We start from the raw sequence: 18575 nt of genomic DNA on the forward strand, positions 1-18575 counted from the left end.
GAGGCCATTGACGCCACCCTCAACAAGGTCGGCTGGCCTAGCGACATCAACAAGGTGCCTCAAACCCGGAACCAACATGGCGATCACGGGCGACGACGAGCACTACGTGAACCCCCGGCCGCGATGCCGCCTTATTTCTTCGCGCACTGTGGCCTCGAGGTATCCTACGACACGATATTCCCCGACCCGTGGCACCTGATCCTGCAGCTGCAGCCACATCGTCGTCGAGAATGCGAGGTGAATCGACGACGATGCGGGAGGCATTACCTCGCCGTACTCGTACACCCCATACCCCATACTGAGACAACGGCAACTGCAAGTGGGTGGTGTGTACTCGTCTCGTCTCGTACGCACGTCGGCGGGCTAGACATTTCGGCACCCTCATCGGGAATTCGGTGTAATGCCGGTCGGGAGGGTTCCATCCTCTCGGCGAGGTGGCACCCGGCGATGTGGCATCCGGGGAGGTGTATTGCAGTGTCGCATGCGGCGTGTCGTCGGTGTTGAAGGGCGTGGCCCGCACGAATGTCCTAGACAGCTGCCCGTGTGCATGTGGCATAGTATAGACAACCTCGACCCGAATCTGGGGGTCGGTCGGCGACAAGGGCGAGTGATGTGCTGCTGCCCGAAAGATGCGTGTCCATTTCGGGGAGTATCGGGGTGAGCGCGCGTCGGCTTCGAACGCGTTGTCGGTGACGGCAGAGTTCAGTTTCTATTGAGACAGATCATCAGCCATGTCGGCCGTACCATGGACATAAATCGAGTTGAGGGGTTATCCCAATGGCCTACTTGATGGCAGGTGCTGGGGTACTGAGGGTACTCCCGCAGAGAGTTTGAGGTGGTACGAGTAGGTAGGCAGAAGTATTCGTAGTTGATAAACTGATGGTTGATATTTCAACGCGTCATCGCGTCCACTCGGTGCTCACGACTTGCTGCCTACCTGGTACCTAAGTCAGGTAGGTAGGCAAGTGCAGCCTTACCCTACAGCCCTACGAGCCATTCGCTTTCAACCAACTCTTACCTCTACTTCACATGAGGGTAGCTGAGTAAATTAAATGTAGCCTCGGTTTCATCATTGTTTCTGCACACATAGCTACGCATTGGGCCTAATAACAGACAGTGACGGAACCATAGGAATTAAGTAACAAGAATCAACCATCAGTCGCTCAAACAAGAAAAGCGCCGAGGCGGACGCAAGCAAGTTTCCTTCCGACTATTAGTATTGATGCTGGCGGAAGGAGCGGACGCGACAGATGGAGGTTCGGAGGAAACCCCATCTTTTAGCCACTATCCATCGCGTCTCAGATCAAGCCTTCTCCCTCGCCATCCCCTGATTTCCCCGCCACGAATCTGGCCAACTCTAAGCAACGGATCCCGCGATTGCACCTTGGCGCACGATTACGGCAATGTGCACAGCCCTGCAGGCAGATCATCTCCCGTTCCAGCATACGTCATGCGCCTCCCCCACAACATCGAAACACCGTGACTCGACACAATGCCTTTATCAACTTATCAAGTCGGCCCGTCGTCGGGAGCCTAGCCACATCCAGCAAGAGGAAGCCAGCCCTCTGGCGTCCATTGGGTCCCCCAGACTCCCAGCTGCTAAACAGGGCAGCCTAGAAACTCGACACTCGAGGCCATCGCATACCGCTCAATCCACGTCGTGCCTGGCAGCTGTTAACAATGGCTGAGCCACTGCCGTGGTGCCCCTCCCGGACCGACGAGCGGACCGACGAGTGGGGGAATGTCGTCAGGAGAAGCTGAGGACTCGTTTCGCTCTCCTGATGGAGTCGTTTGGCGGGCGCTCTGCCGGCTGGCAAGTCCCGGATCTTGGAATCTTTGTCAATCTTAGGACCACCTTAGGGCCTGTCGATCCCAGGGGGCTGTTATCAGCATCATGGAGACCCAGCAGGAAAACAAGATATATACTCCATCTCCTCCCCCGACATGATGGACCATCTCCTCGACCCAGCCCACTCACCCTCGTCGCAAACCTGAGACTGTCGCCATGAAGTCTGCCGCCACACTCCTCGCCTCGGCGTTGTCGCTGTCGTCGCTGGCTTTCGCCGCCGATAAGGCCGCATGGAAGAGCCGCAACATCTACTTTGCCCTGACCGACCGCATCGCTCGTTCCGCCAATGACTCCGGTGGCGATGCCTGCGGAGCGCTGGGCAAGTACTGCGGCGGTACATTTGCCGGCCTCCAGTCCAAGCTCGACTACATCCAGGGCATGGGATTTGACGCCATCTGGATCACCCCCGTTGTCGCTAGTAAGTCTACGGAGTACACTGATTAAGTTGAGCATGTGCTTACTGACTGCCTAGACACGGATGGCGGTTACCACGGCTACTGGGCCAAGGACCTGTACTCCGTCAATGAGAACTATGGTTCCGCCGAGGACCTGAAGAGCCTCGTCAGCGCTGCCCATAAGAAGGTGAGACCTACGAGCCTATTGAGCTGGGTGGACCGTGCTAATATTAATCTTAGGGAATCTACATCATGGTCGATGTCGTCGCCAACCACATGGGCGAGGGCGATATCTCGACCTACCTCCCTGAGCCCCTCAACCAGGACAGCTCCTACCACGCCGCCTGCAACATCGACTACAGCAACCAGAACTCCATTGAGCAGTGCCGCGTCGCCGACATTCTGCCTGATCTCAACACCGAAAGTGACGCCGTCAAGAGTGCCCTCAATGAGTGGATTGCATGGCTCGTCAAGGAATACGACTTCGACGGCGTGCGCATCGACACGGTCAAGCACGTTGCCAAGGAGTTCTGGCCTGATTTCTCCGCCGCCTCGGGTGTCTACACCATCGGTGAGGTATTTGATGGCGACCCAGCCTACCTGGCCGGCTACGACGGCCTCATGGGCGGCCTGCTCAACTACGCCATCTACTACCCCATGAACAACTTCTACCAGCAGAAGGGTTCTGCCCAGGATCTTGCCAACATGATCGAGACGGTCAGCCAGTCATTTGCCGATCCCACCGCCCTGGGCACCTTCCTCGACAACCACGACAACGCCCGCTGGCTCAACGCCGTCGGCGACACGACCCTCTTCAAGAACGCCCTCACCTTTGTTATCCTCTCCCGCGGTATTCCCATCGTCTACTACGGTTCCGAGCAGGGCTACGCCGGCGGCGCTGACCCTGCCAACCGCGAGGATCTCTGGAGGAGCGGCTTCAGCACTGACGCTGACCTGTACAAGTTCATCAAGTCTGTGTCGGCGGCACGCGCCGCCCACGGCGGCCTCGACGGCAACGACCACAAGACCCTGTACACAGCCGAGACTGCCTATGCCTGGTCCCGCGCGGAAGGCGACCTCATTGTTCTCACCACCAACGGCGGCGAGGGTTCCAGCGGCGACCACTGCTTCAGCACTGGTGTCAACGACGGATCCTGGGACATTGTCGTGGGTGGGGAGGGTACCGCCACTTCGGACGGCAGCGGCCAGGTGTGTCTCACTGTCAGCAATGGCCTGCCTGTGGTGCTGAGCGCCAGTGGCTGAATATTGTTGCCATGACTTCCACATTTACGCCTCATGGCTTGATGCATCATTGTGTGATTCATCTCGTCTGTATCAATTCTAGGCGCTGGTAGATACTTGAAAATACATGTACATGTACAGTTTTTATGCACAAATTGATTCAATGAAAAAAAAATTGTGAAGATGATAAAATATCATTAGGAGTATATGCAGAAACGAAAAACAAGAGGTATATACTCAATCTCAGCCTTCCCTGTCCCAAATCCCAATGCCTAAAACGCCTCCGAAAACAATTGCCAGATCCAGGCACCGCCCAAGGTATTATGTTGCCCCACGCATCCAAGCGAAAACCCAAACTGGAAATCAGACATCCGCCCAAACATCAAACCAGATCGTGAGAACCAAACTTCCTGAACCAAATGTCAAACCAAAACCCCTTAACCAAACCCCCAAACCCCCCAAATCAAACCAACCGGACCAGAATAAAAACCAGAATATCAAACCCAAAAGACTCAAATCTTAGCTATCCCAAATCGCGCCGTAAGCCGGGATGCCCCGTGTCTCGAGGCCGTACACCACCTTCCTGGTGATCTTCTCGTTGGCGATGATGATGACGGCCTCGGCCTCGAAGCCCTTGGCCAGGTTGTACCCCATCTTGACCAGGTCGGGCCGCCCCAGCAGCTTGGTGTCGTGGATGACGGCGCCGGGGATCTTGTGGCGGATCGTGTTGACCATGTCCTCGCCAAAGGTCTTCTCGGGCCGCGACGTGGACCAGATGAGCTGGGTCGGGCACGAGGGGTCCTGCAGGTGGCCGAGGAGCGGGCCGATGCCGGATCCCGTGGCGATGACGACGATGCGGTTGAAGAGGGTCGCGATGCGCATCACGCCGCACGTGGGCACGCCGCGGACCCAGAGGTGCGAGGGGGCGTCCTGGATGCACTTCTTGGTCCAGTCGCCAGCGTTGGACACGACAAGGGAGTACCCGGGACGGCGGCCGTTCTCGGGCTCGGGGGCAGGAATGGTCGCAAACGAGTGCCACTCGGTCAGCGGCTTGCGCGACAGGCGGGTGAAGGAGCCGTTGACGGGGACCGTGTAGTCGAAATGCAGGCGGACCGCGTGGTCGGAGAGCACCTCGGCCTCGACGGGGACCCTGCGCAGCCAGAACCAGGACGAGGCGATGCTCAACGTGGCCACGGCAAGAAGCCACATGGGGGGTGAGCGGAGGCAGGCAGCGCCCATGGAGACACCCTCGCCGCGGTTGTCGTTGATCGAGAGCATGACCTGGACCCAGAAGAGGGCGAGCATGGTCCACCCGACGAAGCGATGGGTGCGCTCGAACAAGTTGTGGTGCGTCTTGCGGATGGCCGGGTACGCCATGACGAGCATCACCACGAACAGACCTGTCAGCACCCACGACACGACCTGGGCGGCGATCGACTGCGTGCCCCAGGAGCCCGAGCATTGTCCCGTAGTCATGCAGGCAGCGTCACCGAGGTTGTTGGCCAGGAGCCACAGCGCGGCGCTGACACCTGCGCCCGAGTGCACGCCTCCAAGATGGAAGATGCGGGCGCATCGCTTGCGGATGAAGATGGGCCAGGACTTGGGGACGCTGCAGGTGATCGTGTATAAGGCGTTGATGACGAACTCCTGGCGGATGAGGACGGTGATGAGCAGGTTGATGGCCGTCAGCGTGCCCAGCCACTCTCGTGGGAAACCGTTGAGGATGATGGCGATGGCAGCAGCAATGTTCACGATGCCCATGAAGGAGAAGAGGCGTCGGTAGACAATGAGAATGCGGTACCGCAGGCCGCGAGTGTGCTTGCCCTGCAGCTTGTCGGGCACAGCAGCCTCCAGGTCGATGTTTGCCTTCTCGTCGGCGACGGTGAACGAGCTCGCCGAGGACGCATCCGACCCGGGGCCGGATTCTGAGCGACCGGACTCTGAGCAGGAGTCGCTGTATGTGGAGGCAGATGATTTTCCGACAGTGACCATGGCGTGCTTGGGCTTCTCCAGAGAGTCGCATGTCTCCAGACTCCTGGCATCTTCCCCGAGGGTCGATGAGGAGGATGCCTCTCTGAGGCTCAGTACGGCCTGCTTGGGCTTCTCCAGAGAGTCGTAGGACTCCACACTCCTGGCATCGTCCACGATGGTTGAGGAGGAGGCAGCATGGCGGAGAGTCATGGGGATGTCCACGGGCTTCTCCAGAACCTCAGAGGTCTGAGCAACCTTGGCATCTCCCTTGATGGTCGTCCTGGCCTTGAGCGCCTTCTTGTCGATCTTGCCATTGGCAGTCAGAGGAAGGTCGTCGAGTGCGTGGAAATGCTCCGGGACGGCGTAGTAAGGCTGGCAGAACTTCATGTGCTTCCTCACCTGGTCCAGGTCGCAGGAAGAGGGCGTGAAGAAGGCGTGGATGTGGCCATCGATGAGGATCACGGTGGCCTCATCCACAGTGGGGCAGGACCTGAGTGAGGAAGTGATGCCATCAAGCTCAATACGAAAGCCCTGTTGAAATGATGTTAATCATGAGTCGAATAAACGAGAGTGACCAAAGAGACATACCTTGACCTTGACCTGGTCATCTTGCCGGCCGAGGATGTCGATGGAGCCATCGGCGGTCCACCGACCAAGGTCTCCAGTGTCATACATCATAGATCTTTCATAAATTAGCGAGTGATTGGTGAAAATTTCCAGGGATATTAGACGACTTACCCGTCGTTGGCGAAGGGGTCAGGCCTGTACTTCTCTGCCGTCTTCTCATCAAGGTTGACGTAGCCCCTGGACACGCCCCAGCCGCCGGCCCACATGACTCCCGGCTCGCCTGGAAAAACGGGTTTCATAGACTCGTCGAGAATGTAAACGTTGTTGTTTGGGGTGGGCTTGCCGATAGTGAGCGGCTGCCCGGGCACATGACGGTGCATTGTGTTCACGATGGTAGTTTCCGTCGGCCCACAGCAGTTGTAGTACGTCCCAGAGGTCGCCCAGGCATCAGCGAGTCTGCACTCCGCGTTAGTGAATGTTCTTTTTTTTCTTTTGCATTTGCATTTGCAGCTGTCCCATCTTTACCTCTGTGAGCTGGGCTCTCCAGCGTTGGCAGCCGTCTTGATGTTGGGAAACTCCTTGGGATCGTATTTTGAGAGTATGCTCGGCGTGCTGATGAGAACGTCAATCTGCCCCTAATGTTAGAAACGGCCTGGCTCATAAGCCCTTTCCGGTGAGATTGCGTACCTTCTTCAGAGCCTGCCGCCAATCTGAGCCACGGAGGACAAGGGTACCGCCGTTGCAGAGACATCCAAGGATTTCCCAAGCGGCTGTTATTTCGCGTGGTCAGCCAAGTCAAGTCTGCAACGGTTATCGAAGCCGTTTACTTACCCATGTCGAAGCTGATGCTGAGCACCTGGCCCACCCGGGTGCCGTGCGTGATGCCCAGGTTTCCAGGGGCACTGCAGACCAGGTTGCACACATTTCGGTGTGTGACATCGACTCCCTTGGGGGTTCCTGTTGTGCCTGGAGCCTGGTAGTTAGCAGCGTGTCGTTGGGGGGAGAGTTGCGAAGCTCAGCTCACCCGAGGTGTAGATAACGTAGCACCCGCTGTTGGGCTTTGCCAGGCTCTCCAGGGGGGAGCCCTGGCCGTGTAAGCCATCGTCCTGCAGATCCTCCGGCTCGTCAATGCAGACAACGTTGGCCACGTTGCAGGCGTCGAGGCGATGACGGCCGGACTTGAGCGTCAGGACCGTACATGAGGGTCCTCCGGCCTGCTGTGTGATGAACCGCAGTGTCGATTCCGGGACGACGCCAGCGTCGAGCGGGACATACTGGGCACCGCATGTGAGGATGGCCAGGATGCCCACCAGCATGTCGATGCCCCTCTTGACGACGAGGGGCACCCGGTCACCCGGGGTGACGCCCAGCTGGCGGAGCTTCCGCGCGAGGCGAGAGCTGCGCTGTGATAGATCTCCGTAGGTGATCTGCAGCGGACGCCCTGTTGGTGATGATAGATCTCTGGCGGCGATGGAGTATGGGCGTGTTGAGGCATGATGCAGGAAGGCATCCGTGATTGTGAGGAAACGGGGCTGGGACTTGGTCCCGAACATGTAACTGGAAGGCATGTTGGCCGATGGTGACAGGCCTAGGCAGCTCGGTGTGGTGGCCATGATATCTGTGTCGTCCGTGAGAAGAGCGATGTGCTGGTCTCGAGGAGGGGTAGATATGGGCTGGGGAAGATATGGGGGGAGGAAGTTGTGTAAGAGAAGGATGAACTGGCTGGATGCATGCTTTTCTGTGATGCTGTATGCCGGGACGACTGGCTTAAGTATTAACAGCAGCAGCTCTCGTACGAGAGGCCAGAGGCGGAGGAGGTTTCCTGTGCACAGCAAGGCACAGCAGGCCCTCCCTCCTCCCCCGTTGTACGAGTACGTCGTTACGTATCGTACAGATCCATGCGCACCTGGGAGTCTGCGCAGGCGGATTGGGGGTCGGAGCTCCCCCGGGGCTACTAACCCACCCAACCCACAACAAAGGCCATGCCGGTATCGTCACAGCACAGGCACAGCCATACCAACCCTGCTGCTGGTCAGCTGCAGTCTGCAGAGCCTGCAGCCTCGAATAGGTCTCACTCTAGTTTCGGCAGCCCAGGGGGACCCCCTACTCCCCTTACAGGTTATTTTGGCGTCCCTTGTGCGCACGGTGCTTTGTACCGGCTGTATCGATCCTTCACTGACGCACCTCGATGGCCTGGGAATCCTGGGATCGCCCGTATTGGGGAAGGGCCGGGAGCTGAGACCTGCGAGCGCCATCTCACAAGCCAGAACGTGTCGCCGGCCGAAGCAGACCGGCCGGCCGGATCAAGTGGCTTGCCCCGGTTCGAGCTTTCGAGCCCCATTTCCCAATTCGGCTGGGGTCCAACTTTCTAAGCCGCCAGTACGAATAAAGGAAAGACATGCAATTGATGCGAATCGCAACCGCACGCTAGAGCAAGCCTAGCCACCTGTCAGAGCTGCACGTCTCTCCAGGTATTCGCTTTCGGCGCCAAGGGCCCCGGGGACGTCGATTAGATGATGTTCGTGATCTGTAGGCCAATAGACCTCGCCGAGCGAGTGGTGGACTGATGATCTGATCATACTAACGGGTTGGATCGCGCATGATGACGGATCGTACTCAGGGTCTCCAGTCCGAGACTTTGCGGAACGACTCACTCCGCCCGGGCCCCGACCGATTGGGCACCAAAGTTATTAACAGCCTTGTGACTGGTATCCTGTACTACTCGTATCGAGAATACTACTACTGCTACACAGATTCCGATACCTGCACGCCCCCAGGGGTGGGGGTAAGATGTAAGGGAGAGAGAGGCGGAGGCGGAGAAGAAGACCAGGGGGGGGGGGGGGGGCGTGTACGTGTGTGCGTGTGTTGTCGTGTGTCTGCTCACTCAACAGCAGTAGGTAAGTAGGTATACTCGACTCAGACTCCTCAATCTCTCGTCGACCGCGCGAAACGGCGGTGACTGCACAAAATGCTTCCTCCAGAGTCCAGCAGTTTGGCGGTATTGAGGGCTCCGCTCATCGGACGAGGAAACAAAAAGAGTTTGCAAGCAAACGCACGTCCGCACGTACCTTATTCGTACGTGCTCAGTGCTCACCAGTGCTTCTAATTCCACCACTCGGCGGTATTCTCAACCCGTCAGGACTTTGTGAAACAGGATGGGCGGACCCGATCTGGCGGCGTTGATGTCTCATTCTGGCCACCGGGTCGACATGGAGCTTCTTTTGGCGTCGACAGTGAGCTTCTTTTGGCGTTCGCGCGACCGCGCACAGAGCGTGTCTTTGTTCCTGCGCCGAAATTCTAGCCGGTTTGGGCCTCGCGACTGACTCGTCGCATGTTTGACCCGGCATTTTGGACAAGTTCGCATGCACTAAGTTAGTCCATAGATGATGCGCCCCAGGGATCTGAAAGGTTCATGTTATCATGCGTGTCCCAGTTTGTGAATCTGACAAGACAACTTACAAGTTAGTTGGTTTGGAACTAGGTACGGAGTACGCATACTATTACTGTGCAGGCGGCGGGGGGGTAGTCTGATAAGAGAGGTAGTAATGGAGGTGCAACAGCAATGATGCACGGTGCTTCCGGCCCAACATGGCTAAAGATAGGCTGCTGCTTGAGGCAGTGGTGGAGCAGGGATATTTGCCGTGAAGTCATAGCCCACGCAGAGTATTGTCGAATAACCTCAAGATCCTTCGGGGGCATCCCAGCAGGACTAGTTAGTCGCTACTATTACTCGTATGAGCAGAAGGGTTGTACGAGGACTCGTGGGCTCGTAATCATTGGCACGGCCCATCCATAGCCCGCAGCATAATCACTGCGCCGTGCCCTGTTTCCACCTCTCGGCAAGCTCACGGGGTCACAGGCTGATGCTGGGAGATGTGATGAGAACCTAGGATGCGCCGGCCCCCGCAGATTGCAGATTATTGTACGGGTAACGTACCATGTACCGGCTCGACCCAGGGCCCTGTCTGTCAGTCCGAGGCGGGCGGGCTGGCGTCCCTGTATCCAACGTTGCGCATCGTCGTCGTGGTGTAAGTGCAGAGTGCATAGATATCGAGCGGGGTAATGCCCAACAACCGCGCATGGAGGAGGTGAGGCACCGGCGCTGAGCTCCAGACCCGGCCTCCTTCGGCCTGCCTTAGCTCGGGATCAGCGCCGGGTCCCCGGCCACCCCCGCTGGCGATCCGGTGGGCGCAAACCGTTGACATCGCCGTCCTCCATGCTCCAGTCCGGAGGGAGCCTGGCGCTCTCGGGCTCCATGGAGCTTATCGTACTCGAGATCTGCCGACTTTCCCATGCACCCATCCACACCACCAACACCTGCTCTCCACGATGAGACGTCCCTGTACTACGTACCGCCCAATACTAATCTAATGTCGCGGAAATCAAGCAATCGAAAAAAAAATACCTGTAACAAAAAGAGAATTCTATCAATTATCCCAGGCAAAATTTGACCTGATCAACTGACAAGAACCGCTGCAGTAAATTGACTTAGTATGATTCATGAGAGAAAAATTCTGCTTCAATCGACTTCCTATGAACTGATTTGAGAAAACTTGCGAGCTGGCCAAGGCGTCGTTCTGTATGCATGTCTCAACCGCCCTGCAGGGATCTCCCAACCATATGCACCCACTGTGTCTCTGCTCCCTATTACTGGGCAAAAATTCGTTGCCCACATCGTGTTGCGGACCCTACTGCGTCACGAGCGCGCGCTGAAGAATGGCGAGGTTTGCTAATCAGCACTCGTGCTCCCCGCCGCCAGTGCCACTACGCGTAGATAGTACGGATCGTGGCTGTGATCTGCGACTAGGCGTCGCCCAATACGACGCCAACCCTCTCGTCGGTGTTGAGTGATCGCTGAAGTGATCGCGGGAGTTGCCATCGGCACGGCCGCTCCCACCCTCAAGCCCACAGGCAAGCCAGAACGGTGGGAGGCCCAAGCCCCCAAGGAACAGACCAAGTCGCAAAAACCAATTCCCCGACAAGTCGATGGGTGCTAATCTGAGCGCGGGTATCCCGCACGAATTGGCTGGGCTTCCTGTACAAGTTGCCTGTTGTGTCTCAGTCGAGGCCCAGTTGGATATGATGTATCGAGGCTCCTCGTATTGGCCATGGAGTACTCCGCACACCACGGTACAGAAGTGCCTGTCTCGGAATATTTGAGTACCTACCCAACAACCGGCGCATCCAGAACCAGTGCTCTGGGTTCCAACGTCGTCAGCGGAAGTTGTTCCGGTGTCATCTGCTTTTACCTGATCACCAATCAATCCGTAGCCTCAACTTCTCAACCACCCCAATCTGCAAACTTTCATCAGAAGCGGCCAACGCCTTTTTCTTCTTTCTCAACACCATCAACGGCCCACGCCAAACAAAAAGACCGACTCCACTCATCAAATCACCAGCAATGAATGAGACACTCGTGGCAATATCAAACCCGGCAGAAGGCGTCAGGGTTCTGGCTTTCAACCGACCCACCAAGCGCAACGCGCTCTCGCAGGAGCTGATTGACGATTTCCTCGAGAAGCTCGCTGTGGCATCGTCGGACCAGTCTGTGAGAGCCGTCGTCGTCACCGGCAGCAGCACCTTCTTCTGCGGTGAGTGGCCGTCTCCCCACGTCCATCACATCACATCAACCCATGGCACCAGCCAGCTGACGTGACTGCGGGGAAAAAAAGCCGGGGCCGACATCAAAGAGATATCCGGGCTAGGTGCCGAGGATGCCCGGCAGCGCCGATACCTTGAAGATCTCTGTCTAGGGCTGCGCAAAGTCCGGAAACCCATCATGGCAGCCGTGGAGGGGATGGCGGTGAGTAACCAGACCGTTGCAGTCCGATGCATCTGCCCTGCTGCTCCTAGGCTCTTAGCTGCGTGGTGTTGGTTCACTAAACAACTTTTCGGCAGTTGGGAGGCGGCTTCGAAGTTGCTCTCATGGTATGCACACACCCTGTTCTAACCTCGATCGAGGGCGAGGCGTGGGCGATAATCAGTTCAAGGTCTGATTATTATTGACCGTGGTACTGCACAGTGCGATCTCATATTTGCGTCAACCACGAGCCGCTTTGGCCTTCCCGAAGTCAGCATTGGGTTGCTCCCTGGTGCGGGGGGCACCCAAAGATTGACTAACGCGGTCGGCAAGTTCAAGGTGAGTACGACTTGGCGACGCCACGGTGCACCGACATGGAGGTTCGATCGTTGTACGACCGTCTGCTGACGCGTGGAAATGGTTCACCACTGCAGGCGATGCAGATGATTCTGCTGGGAACCCCAATCACCGCCCAAGACGCGAATGCGGCCGGGCTTGTCGCCGACATCTTTGAGCCTGGCACCGTATTGGGAAATGTCCTCCAGGTCGCTTCCAAGTTGGCTTCAATGAGCCCATCGGCTCTCTCTTTGGCAAAAGAGGCCATTTGCAGATGTAAGTCAGCCTTAGCTCCCGTCAGCATTTCGTCACATCTCACCCGTCCCGCCCTTTGTTACGCGATCTCCCGATGCCTCGAGTGCAGCCTGTACTAACAAGCCCTGACCCTGCAGCGGACGATTTGGGTCGTGATGATGATTTCGAGCGCAGCTTGTATTATCATGCCTTTGGTACCCAAGACAAGCGCGAGGGGGTCAGCGCATTTTTGGAGAAGCGGGCCCCAAACTGGAGTGGGTGATTAAAACAGGTAGTAGACTCAGCTGATGTAATTACCTGGCTGTCGTCCAAAGGGTGTTCTTTCAAATTTAGCAACCGTTGCCGTCATGGTCTAATCTCTTCTCGCGTTGACTTTTCCCTAGAGCCAACCGGCAGTGCTATTTCTATAGTCATCCGGCAAGGCCGTTTTTGCAGTCTCAACCGGCAGTACTTTTTTTTTCTTGTACTCGTACTCCGTACTCGTAGTCATTAACCGGCATGGCCGTTTTTGCAGAGTCAACCGGCAGGGCCGGACCCGCCGTGTCTTCATTGTGCAAATATGCTCTCATCACTCAAGCCAGCAGTCAGCGGCGCAATGTGGTAGGATCGCTCTGTGGCCACAGTCAATGACGCATTTTATCTGGCATACCATGTTATTGATGCCAGTGTCCGTAATCCCTCGGCCAAAATCTCTCTGAAGTGAGAGTAATCGGCTGGCTGACGCTAGTCCTTAGGCTTGCCTATTTCCAAGTCTAGCTATCAGAGCACCACGGACTGGATGAGCGGGTTCTGGAATCACGCTAGGTAGCCTGTGACTTCCAATGTTTCAGATCGTCTACGCTGGGAAGCGTGAGAATTGGAGTGTATTTCCTAATGCTGCGCGGCTCTCAGAGTAGCGCGAGTGGCTGCCTGTTTCGTCTTGTCTATCCCTTGCCCCCATGCTCTCTTAGTTTACGTCTCGGTTTTGGGGGTGCCACTCTACGGGCCTTTAGGGGGCAGTCGGGAGGCGATGAACTCTTCCACGTCGTCGAGCTCCTCCAGGCAAGCTGAGTGCTCCATCCCCCTGTTCCAGTCAGTGAAGGTTCCCTGCCCAGAAGCGTAAATCTTACCTGTAGGTCTTCAAGGTGACGTCGTATCCCATTTCCTTGAGCGCTGCCTCGCTGTCCTTGGCAAGAGGGTATCTCACCATGGGATCCCGGTCGCCGTGACCCATAAAGATTGGAGTCGCCTTGTTGAGGTCCTGATCAGGGACGTGGTCGCGGAAGCTCTGGTAAAGAAGCAGCCATGATGACAGGCCCACGATGCCTCCTATTTTGACCGGAGCTGTGAGTCCAGAAAAGATGCTCATGGCGCCCCCCTGGGAAAAGCCGCCGAGGATGATACGGTCGGCAGAGATTCCTGCGGCGATCTCGTCCTGGATGAGTGAGTGTACGTAGGCCTGCGATAGCAAAATCCCGGGGCCGTCTTCATCAAAGCTTTTAGCGGCCAGAGAGTCGACTGAAACCCCTAGGCTTTTCTAGAACAATATCAGCAAGAGCTGGGCCCGAGGAGCTGGAAAGGGTGGGGGTGCTCACAATGTCGAACCAGCCAGGCATGCGGAAGCCTCCATTCTAGCGACCAATTAGAATTGCGGAATGCATCTTCTGATACAAAGAGCGGCAAACCAGCGTGATGGGGATTGTGGGCGCGTGGGGGAGGATGAATTTGACCTCTTCGAGACGCTGTCGGCGGCGCTTGATGTGCTCGACAGCATCTACCCAGCCGGCACCGCTATCGCCAAGGCCGTGCATAAATATGACGGTGGCAGTATGCCTACCTGTGGCAGCTGGGAGCACCAGCGGCGCAGCACGGCGTATAGACGAAGACATGGCGATGTCGGGACGAGACTTTGGACGCGTTCGTTTGAGGCGGGGTGGAGCGCTGGAGCTGAGGACCGCGAGAGTTGAACCACCCAAAATGTCGCGATCAGGTCGCGAAAAACTTCGGGCTGTATTCGCAGAGAGACACGCGATGGACTATCCTCAGTTGTGATGGTAGCCTCCCAAGTGATGAATGAACATACTTCGGATAGTAATCAAGGCTTCGCCGAGTCGGGACCCGCCCGCCGTCGAGGTTGCCCTATGAGGTCACGGCGAGGATTGAAAGCACCGACCGTGTCGGCAAATAGTCGGCAAAATAGGGAGGCATCCTGCCTGTTGGGTGGTGCGAGTGGGCGAGTGGGGTGGGAAGGAGTCACTGTCCACAGACTCCACACTCGCAGTCTTTCCAGGGCCTGGAGCCACTGAAGGGTCCACTAGACTTTGAAGACCAACAACAACAACCACCACCTAGATATCACAGCCAAACCAAAGACCACTCCGCAAGAAACATAGCCATCAATCACAGGACATGGTCTCTTCGCTTCAGCGCATACTTTCCAGCTCTTTGATACCATACTTCCCAGCTCGTTGATTCCATACTTCCCAGCTCTTTGATTCCTTAGCTACCAACCTCACGACACTTCATGCAACCTCCAAGCATGGGGGCCAACATACGCAGACCTGGCCTGGGTGCTCATGCAGCAGGCGCGTCCAGAACCCCAGCTGCGACAGGGAGCGCTGCAGACGAACTTTTGATTTTACGGCGTAGGATCTCGAGCCAAGGCTCGCTAAACAGGCGAAGGGGATTTTTGACGACTGTTGAAAACCACACTCCAGGACTTCGTGGGGGAGTGAGGAGTTCACCCGGCTTACGACTCTATCCGATTCCGGTGTGAGCTGGGACAACTCTTGTGGTTGATCCGTTCAACATCCCCCAGTCTTCTCGGATCTAGCCTTCCTTTTTCCCAATATTTCCAGCTCGTTAGAGGAGGATGGTTTACGGAACTCTCCTGATGTCGATGCAGGAGGTGCTGAGCTCTGCTACTCCTCCCCGAGTAATTAACATACGATGCCTTTGTGTTTCCAGTCATTATCAGTGATCCCATCCGATTCTTCTTCAGCGACATTCCGGGGACAATTTTCAGTTGCCACGGGGGTCGGGACCTTCTCGAATTGGAAGCTGGAATCAGCTTCGCATTACCTGTGTGTCATCATACACCAAACGGGAACAAATGCTGGCATATCCTGGTCTCCACGATCTCCGTTCAATCCGATCGGAAGCCCGAGTCCGTCGATACCGAGCAGCCGCGACAGAAGCTATTCGCCGAGATATTTACATGGACGAACCAGACAGTTACAATCCCTGTTTCTATCCCCCTGCTGTCGACGCTTGTTAGACGCCAAATCTCCGCCTGGCTGCATGTTATCACGAAGCAATGGGGCGATAGCTTCCTTGCCACCTCCAGCTAATATCGCTCCAGAACCGCAGCTTAAAAATCAACACGATGGGCGGGGAATCGGATTATAAGAAACTCGGCGGCGCCCTCCCGCAGAGCGCACGAGATCAACACTCCGGTATTATCCCCCCAGCTAGTCACAAGACATCGGAATGAAGCCTCTCTTTACCAGTTCCCTGGCGATCAGCCTGCTTCTCGGCGTTGGGCTTGCCGCTGAACCTTCGGTCGTTCTTCAGACAAGGTCGAGGCTCAACTCGCGTGTCGCCAATATCCACGTCGATTACGACCGCAATGTTGAGGGCGGCGTCACCTTTACTTATGGTTCTTGCCATTCCAAGAGTCAGCAAGATTCGGATCATGTTGTATCGCGCAGTGACGACACAGCGCAGTCCCATCGGCTCGTCTGGGTAATCCCAAGGGATTCGCAGTCGGGGGGATGCCTCTCAGCGTGGGGCGAGTCTGGAGAGCTTCTGGGCCGCAGCGCCCCACAGGAACTGAGCGAATTGAATGGGAATTCGAAGACAAAGAGCAGCGGAGAATGGGCCAAGAGAGGCGATGAGAGTATCCATATGGGCCCAGAGAATGGCATCGATGTTTGGGGCCCTTGGTTTGATGGAGTGGCGCTTCTCGAAAACAAAAAGCACAAGAACGTTGATGTCGAAGCCGCCAAGCGCAAGGAGGTGGCTATCGTTGGGGCCGGCATGAGCGGGCTCATGACGTACCTCATCCTGCATCAGGCTGGCCTCAAGAACATTGAGATTCTCGAGGGTAGTGGCCGACTGGGTGGTCGAGTGCGCACTGAGTACCTCTCGGGAGGACCCAAGGACTATGCGTACCAGGAGATGGGCCCCATGCGTATCCCCTACACGAAGACGATTGGCAACTCGACCTACAATATCACGGACCAGCAGATTCTGTTCCAGGTGGCTCACGAACTCAACCATCTCAACTCGAAGAAGCATCCCGAACTCAACGTTGACTTTATCCCCTTCTACATGTTCAGCGACAACGCCCTGGTGTACTACAAGGGGCGCAAAATGGACAATGGACTTCCTCCAACCCAAGGAGACGTCGCCCAGGACCCCTCTCTCGGTGCTCCACAGCCTGAGATCCCAGAATCTGCCGAGATACTCTCCGAGAAGCTCACAGCGTCCTTGCCCGGCGACGAGTTCATGGTCGAAATTGCAAACAACATTTTCCAGGCACACGCCGACTTTCTCAGTAATCCCCCCCTGACTAGACATCGGGGTACTTCGGACGCTAATTGATGCCATGCAGAAAACAAGGGACCAGGCGGCCTCCCCGGAGATCAGTGGTCCGAGTTTGGCTACCTGGTCAATTACCTCAATGCGACTGTTACCGATGCCAATGCCTTGACCGGTGGAATTGACCAGAACAGCTACCTGACCAAGGTCAATTTGCCATGCCATCCAGAATTTGATTTTGCGTGCTAAATGTTATCAGATATACCACACACTGCTCTTTGGGCCAGGCATAACAATGAAAACTATTGACGGAGGCAAGTCTGCGCCAACGGAGGGGGCTGAATGCAGTTCATCTAACCAAGGTCATAGGTATGAATCGTCTACCACAAGCCTTTGGGCCGCTAGTAGAGGACGTTACACAGTTCAACACCAAGGTTGAGCGCATCCAGTGGGACGAGGAGACAGAGCGCCTTACCATTCAGTGGCGCGGCAATTATACAGAACCAACGCTGGAGTCCAAGGAATACGACTTTGCTGTAATGGCGGCGCCATTAAAGGTGGTCCAGCGGATGCGCCTTCCCGGTAAGATAGATCATCTCTCTGAGAAGCCCCTCGCTGACAGTTGTCTAGACTTGCCCTTTGCCATGCGCAACGCCATCAACACCATGCTCTACAGCTCTGCTTGCAAGGTTGCCCTGGAGTATAAGACACGCTTCTGGGAGCATTTTGAAAGACCCATCTACGGTTCCTGCGATACCTTGACAGATATCCCCGGCCTTGGTAGCATATGCTACCCTTCTTTCGGTATCAACGGCACAGGCCCGGGCTGCATCCTCGCTACGTACGAACCTGACCCACCCTTGGGAGTAGAGTGGGTTAGTGTGCCTGAAGAGCAGCATGTGCAGTACGTCATCGATGCCATGGTCGAGATCCATGGCGAGGTCGCGCGCGAGCAGTACACGGGAAATTACAGGCGCAAATGCTGGGTGATGGACGAATTCGCGTCTGCAGCCTGGGCAGAGCCGTCGGTTGGCGCTCATGAGACGTATCTGCCTCAATTTTTCACCACGCATAAAAACGTATGGAGAGTCCTACCGGGAACATGGCGGGATAAAGGCTAACCAAGTATGGGTCAGATGATCTTTGTCGGAGAGCACTCCTCCATCACGCACGCGTGGATCGCCTCGGCTCTGGAGTCGGGCATTCGAGGTGGTGTCCAGCTTCTCCTCGGTGGGTTTCTCCGTTTTAGACTGCCCGGTTGATTGCTAATGTAACCTGGCCACAGAGTTAGGTCTCGTGGACGAGGCTCAGGATGCTGTAGACAAGTGGATGGCGAGGTGGATCAGCGTCGTGAGTTTAGCCCCGTTGAGTGATGGGCCATGGCCAGCGGAAGCTAACTAGAAGCAGTGAGACCAAGTGCCAAAGCCGTCGGCCCGTCCCGGTCGCATGATTGCGCCTCGTGGTTGATAGGGATTTAATCCCACTACTACGTACTATTATATTCTTCTCGACCTGCTCTCTTTCACGCTGCCTCGTCGTCGGGCGGGATGTTTCGCCGTGACTGACGTGGGCTGGTATCAATATACAGGCGTACGCAGCATCCATCACAGTGAACGCCATAAGGCCGTTTGTTCTGCCT

General features: G+C 56.3%; 5 protein-coding genes across 5 annotated transcripts; 3 read left to right on the forward strand and 2 right to left on the reverse strand.

Moving 5' to 3' along the window:
- Positions 1–2005: 2005 nt before the first annotated feature.
- On the forward strand, positions 2006–3507 carry ACO1O0_001594 (glycoside hydrolase superfamily; the record flags this gene model as incomplete). Its single annotated transcript, XM_083191077.1, has 3 exons — positions 2006–2267; positions 2322–2431; positions 2485–3507. 3 exons carry the CDS (start codon positions 2006–2008, stop codon positions 3505–3507), a joined length of 1395 nt encoding a protein of 464 aa, XP_083052291.1.
- A 498-nt stretch (positions 3508–4005) lies between these two features.
- ACO1O0_001595 (uncharacterized protein) lies at positions 4006–7592 on the reverse strand (the record flags this gene model as incomplete). The annotated part of the gene is made up of 7 exons (XM_083191078.1): positions 4006–5988; positions 6046–6139; positions 6196–6480; positions 6550–6653; positions 6712–6794; positions 6856–6990; positions 7049–7592. The coding sequence occupies 7 exons, from the start codon at positions 7590–7592 to the stop codon at positions 4006–4008; spliced, it is 3228 nt and encodes a 1075-aa protein (XP_083052292.1).
- A 3833-nt stretch (positions 7593–11425) lies between these two features.
- On the forward strand, positions 11426–12677 carry ACO1O0_001596 (ClpP/crotonase-like domain-containing protein; the record flags this gene model as incomplete). The annotated part of the gene is made up of 6 exons (XM_083191079.1): positions 11426–11615; positions 11697–11827; positions 11923–11952; positions 12047–12163; positions 12259–12436; positions 12553–12677. The coding sequence occupies 6 exons, from the start codon at positions 11426–11428 to the stop codon at positions 12675–12677; spliced, it is 771 nt and encodes a 256-aa protein (XP_083052293.1).
- Positions 12678–13393: 716 nt separating this feature from the next.
- On the reverse strand, positions 13394–14283 carry ACO1O0_001597 (Phospholipase/Carboxylesterase-domain-containing protein; the record flags this gene model as incomplete). The annotated part of the gene is made up of 3 exons (XM_083191080.1): positions 13394–13478; positions 13525–13931; positions 14080–14283. The coding sequence occupies 3 exons, from the start codon at positions 14281–14283 to the stop codon at positions 13394–13396; spliced, it is 696 nt and encodes a 231-aa protein (XP_083052294.1).
- A 1600-nt stretch (positions 14284–15883) lies between these two features.
- Positions 15884–18346, forward strand: ACO1O0_001598 (flavin-containing amine oxidoreductase; the record flags this gene model as incomplete). Its single annotated transcript, XM_083191081.1, has 7 exons — positions 15884–16952; positions 17010–17143; positions 17299–17518; positions 17567–18015; positions 18073–18166; positions 18222–18286; positions 18344–18346. The coding sequence occupies 7 exons, from the start codon at positions 15884–15886 to the stop codon at positions 18344–18346; spliced, it is 2034 nt and encodes a 677-aa protein (XP_083052295.1).
- Positions 18347–18575: the final 229 nt, after the last annotated feature.

The sequence above is a fragment of the Amphichorda felina genome (genome assembly GCF_050947745.1).
Source record: "Amphichorda felina strain 45539 chromosome Unknown scaffold_2, whole genome shotgun sequence".
NCBI classification, from domain to species: domain Eukaryota; kingdom Fungi; phylum Ascomycota; class Sordariomycetes; order Hypocreales; family Bionectriaceae; genus Amphichorda; species Amphichorda felina.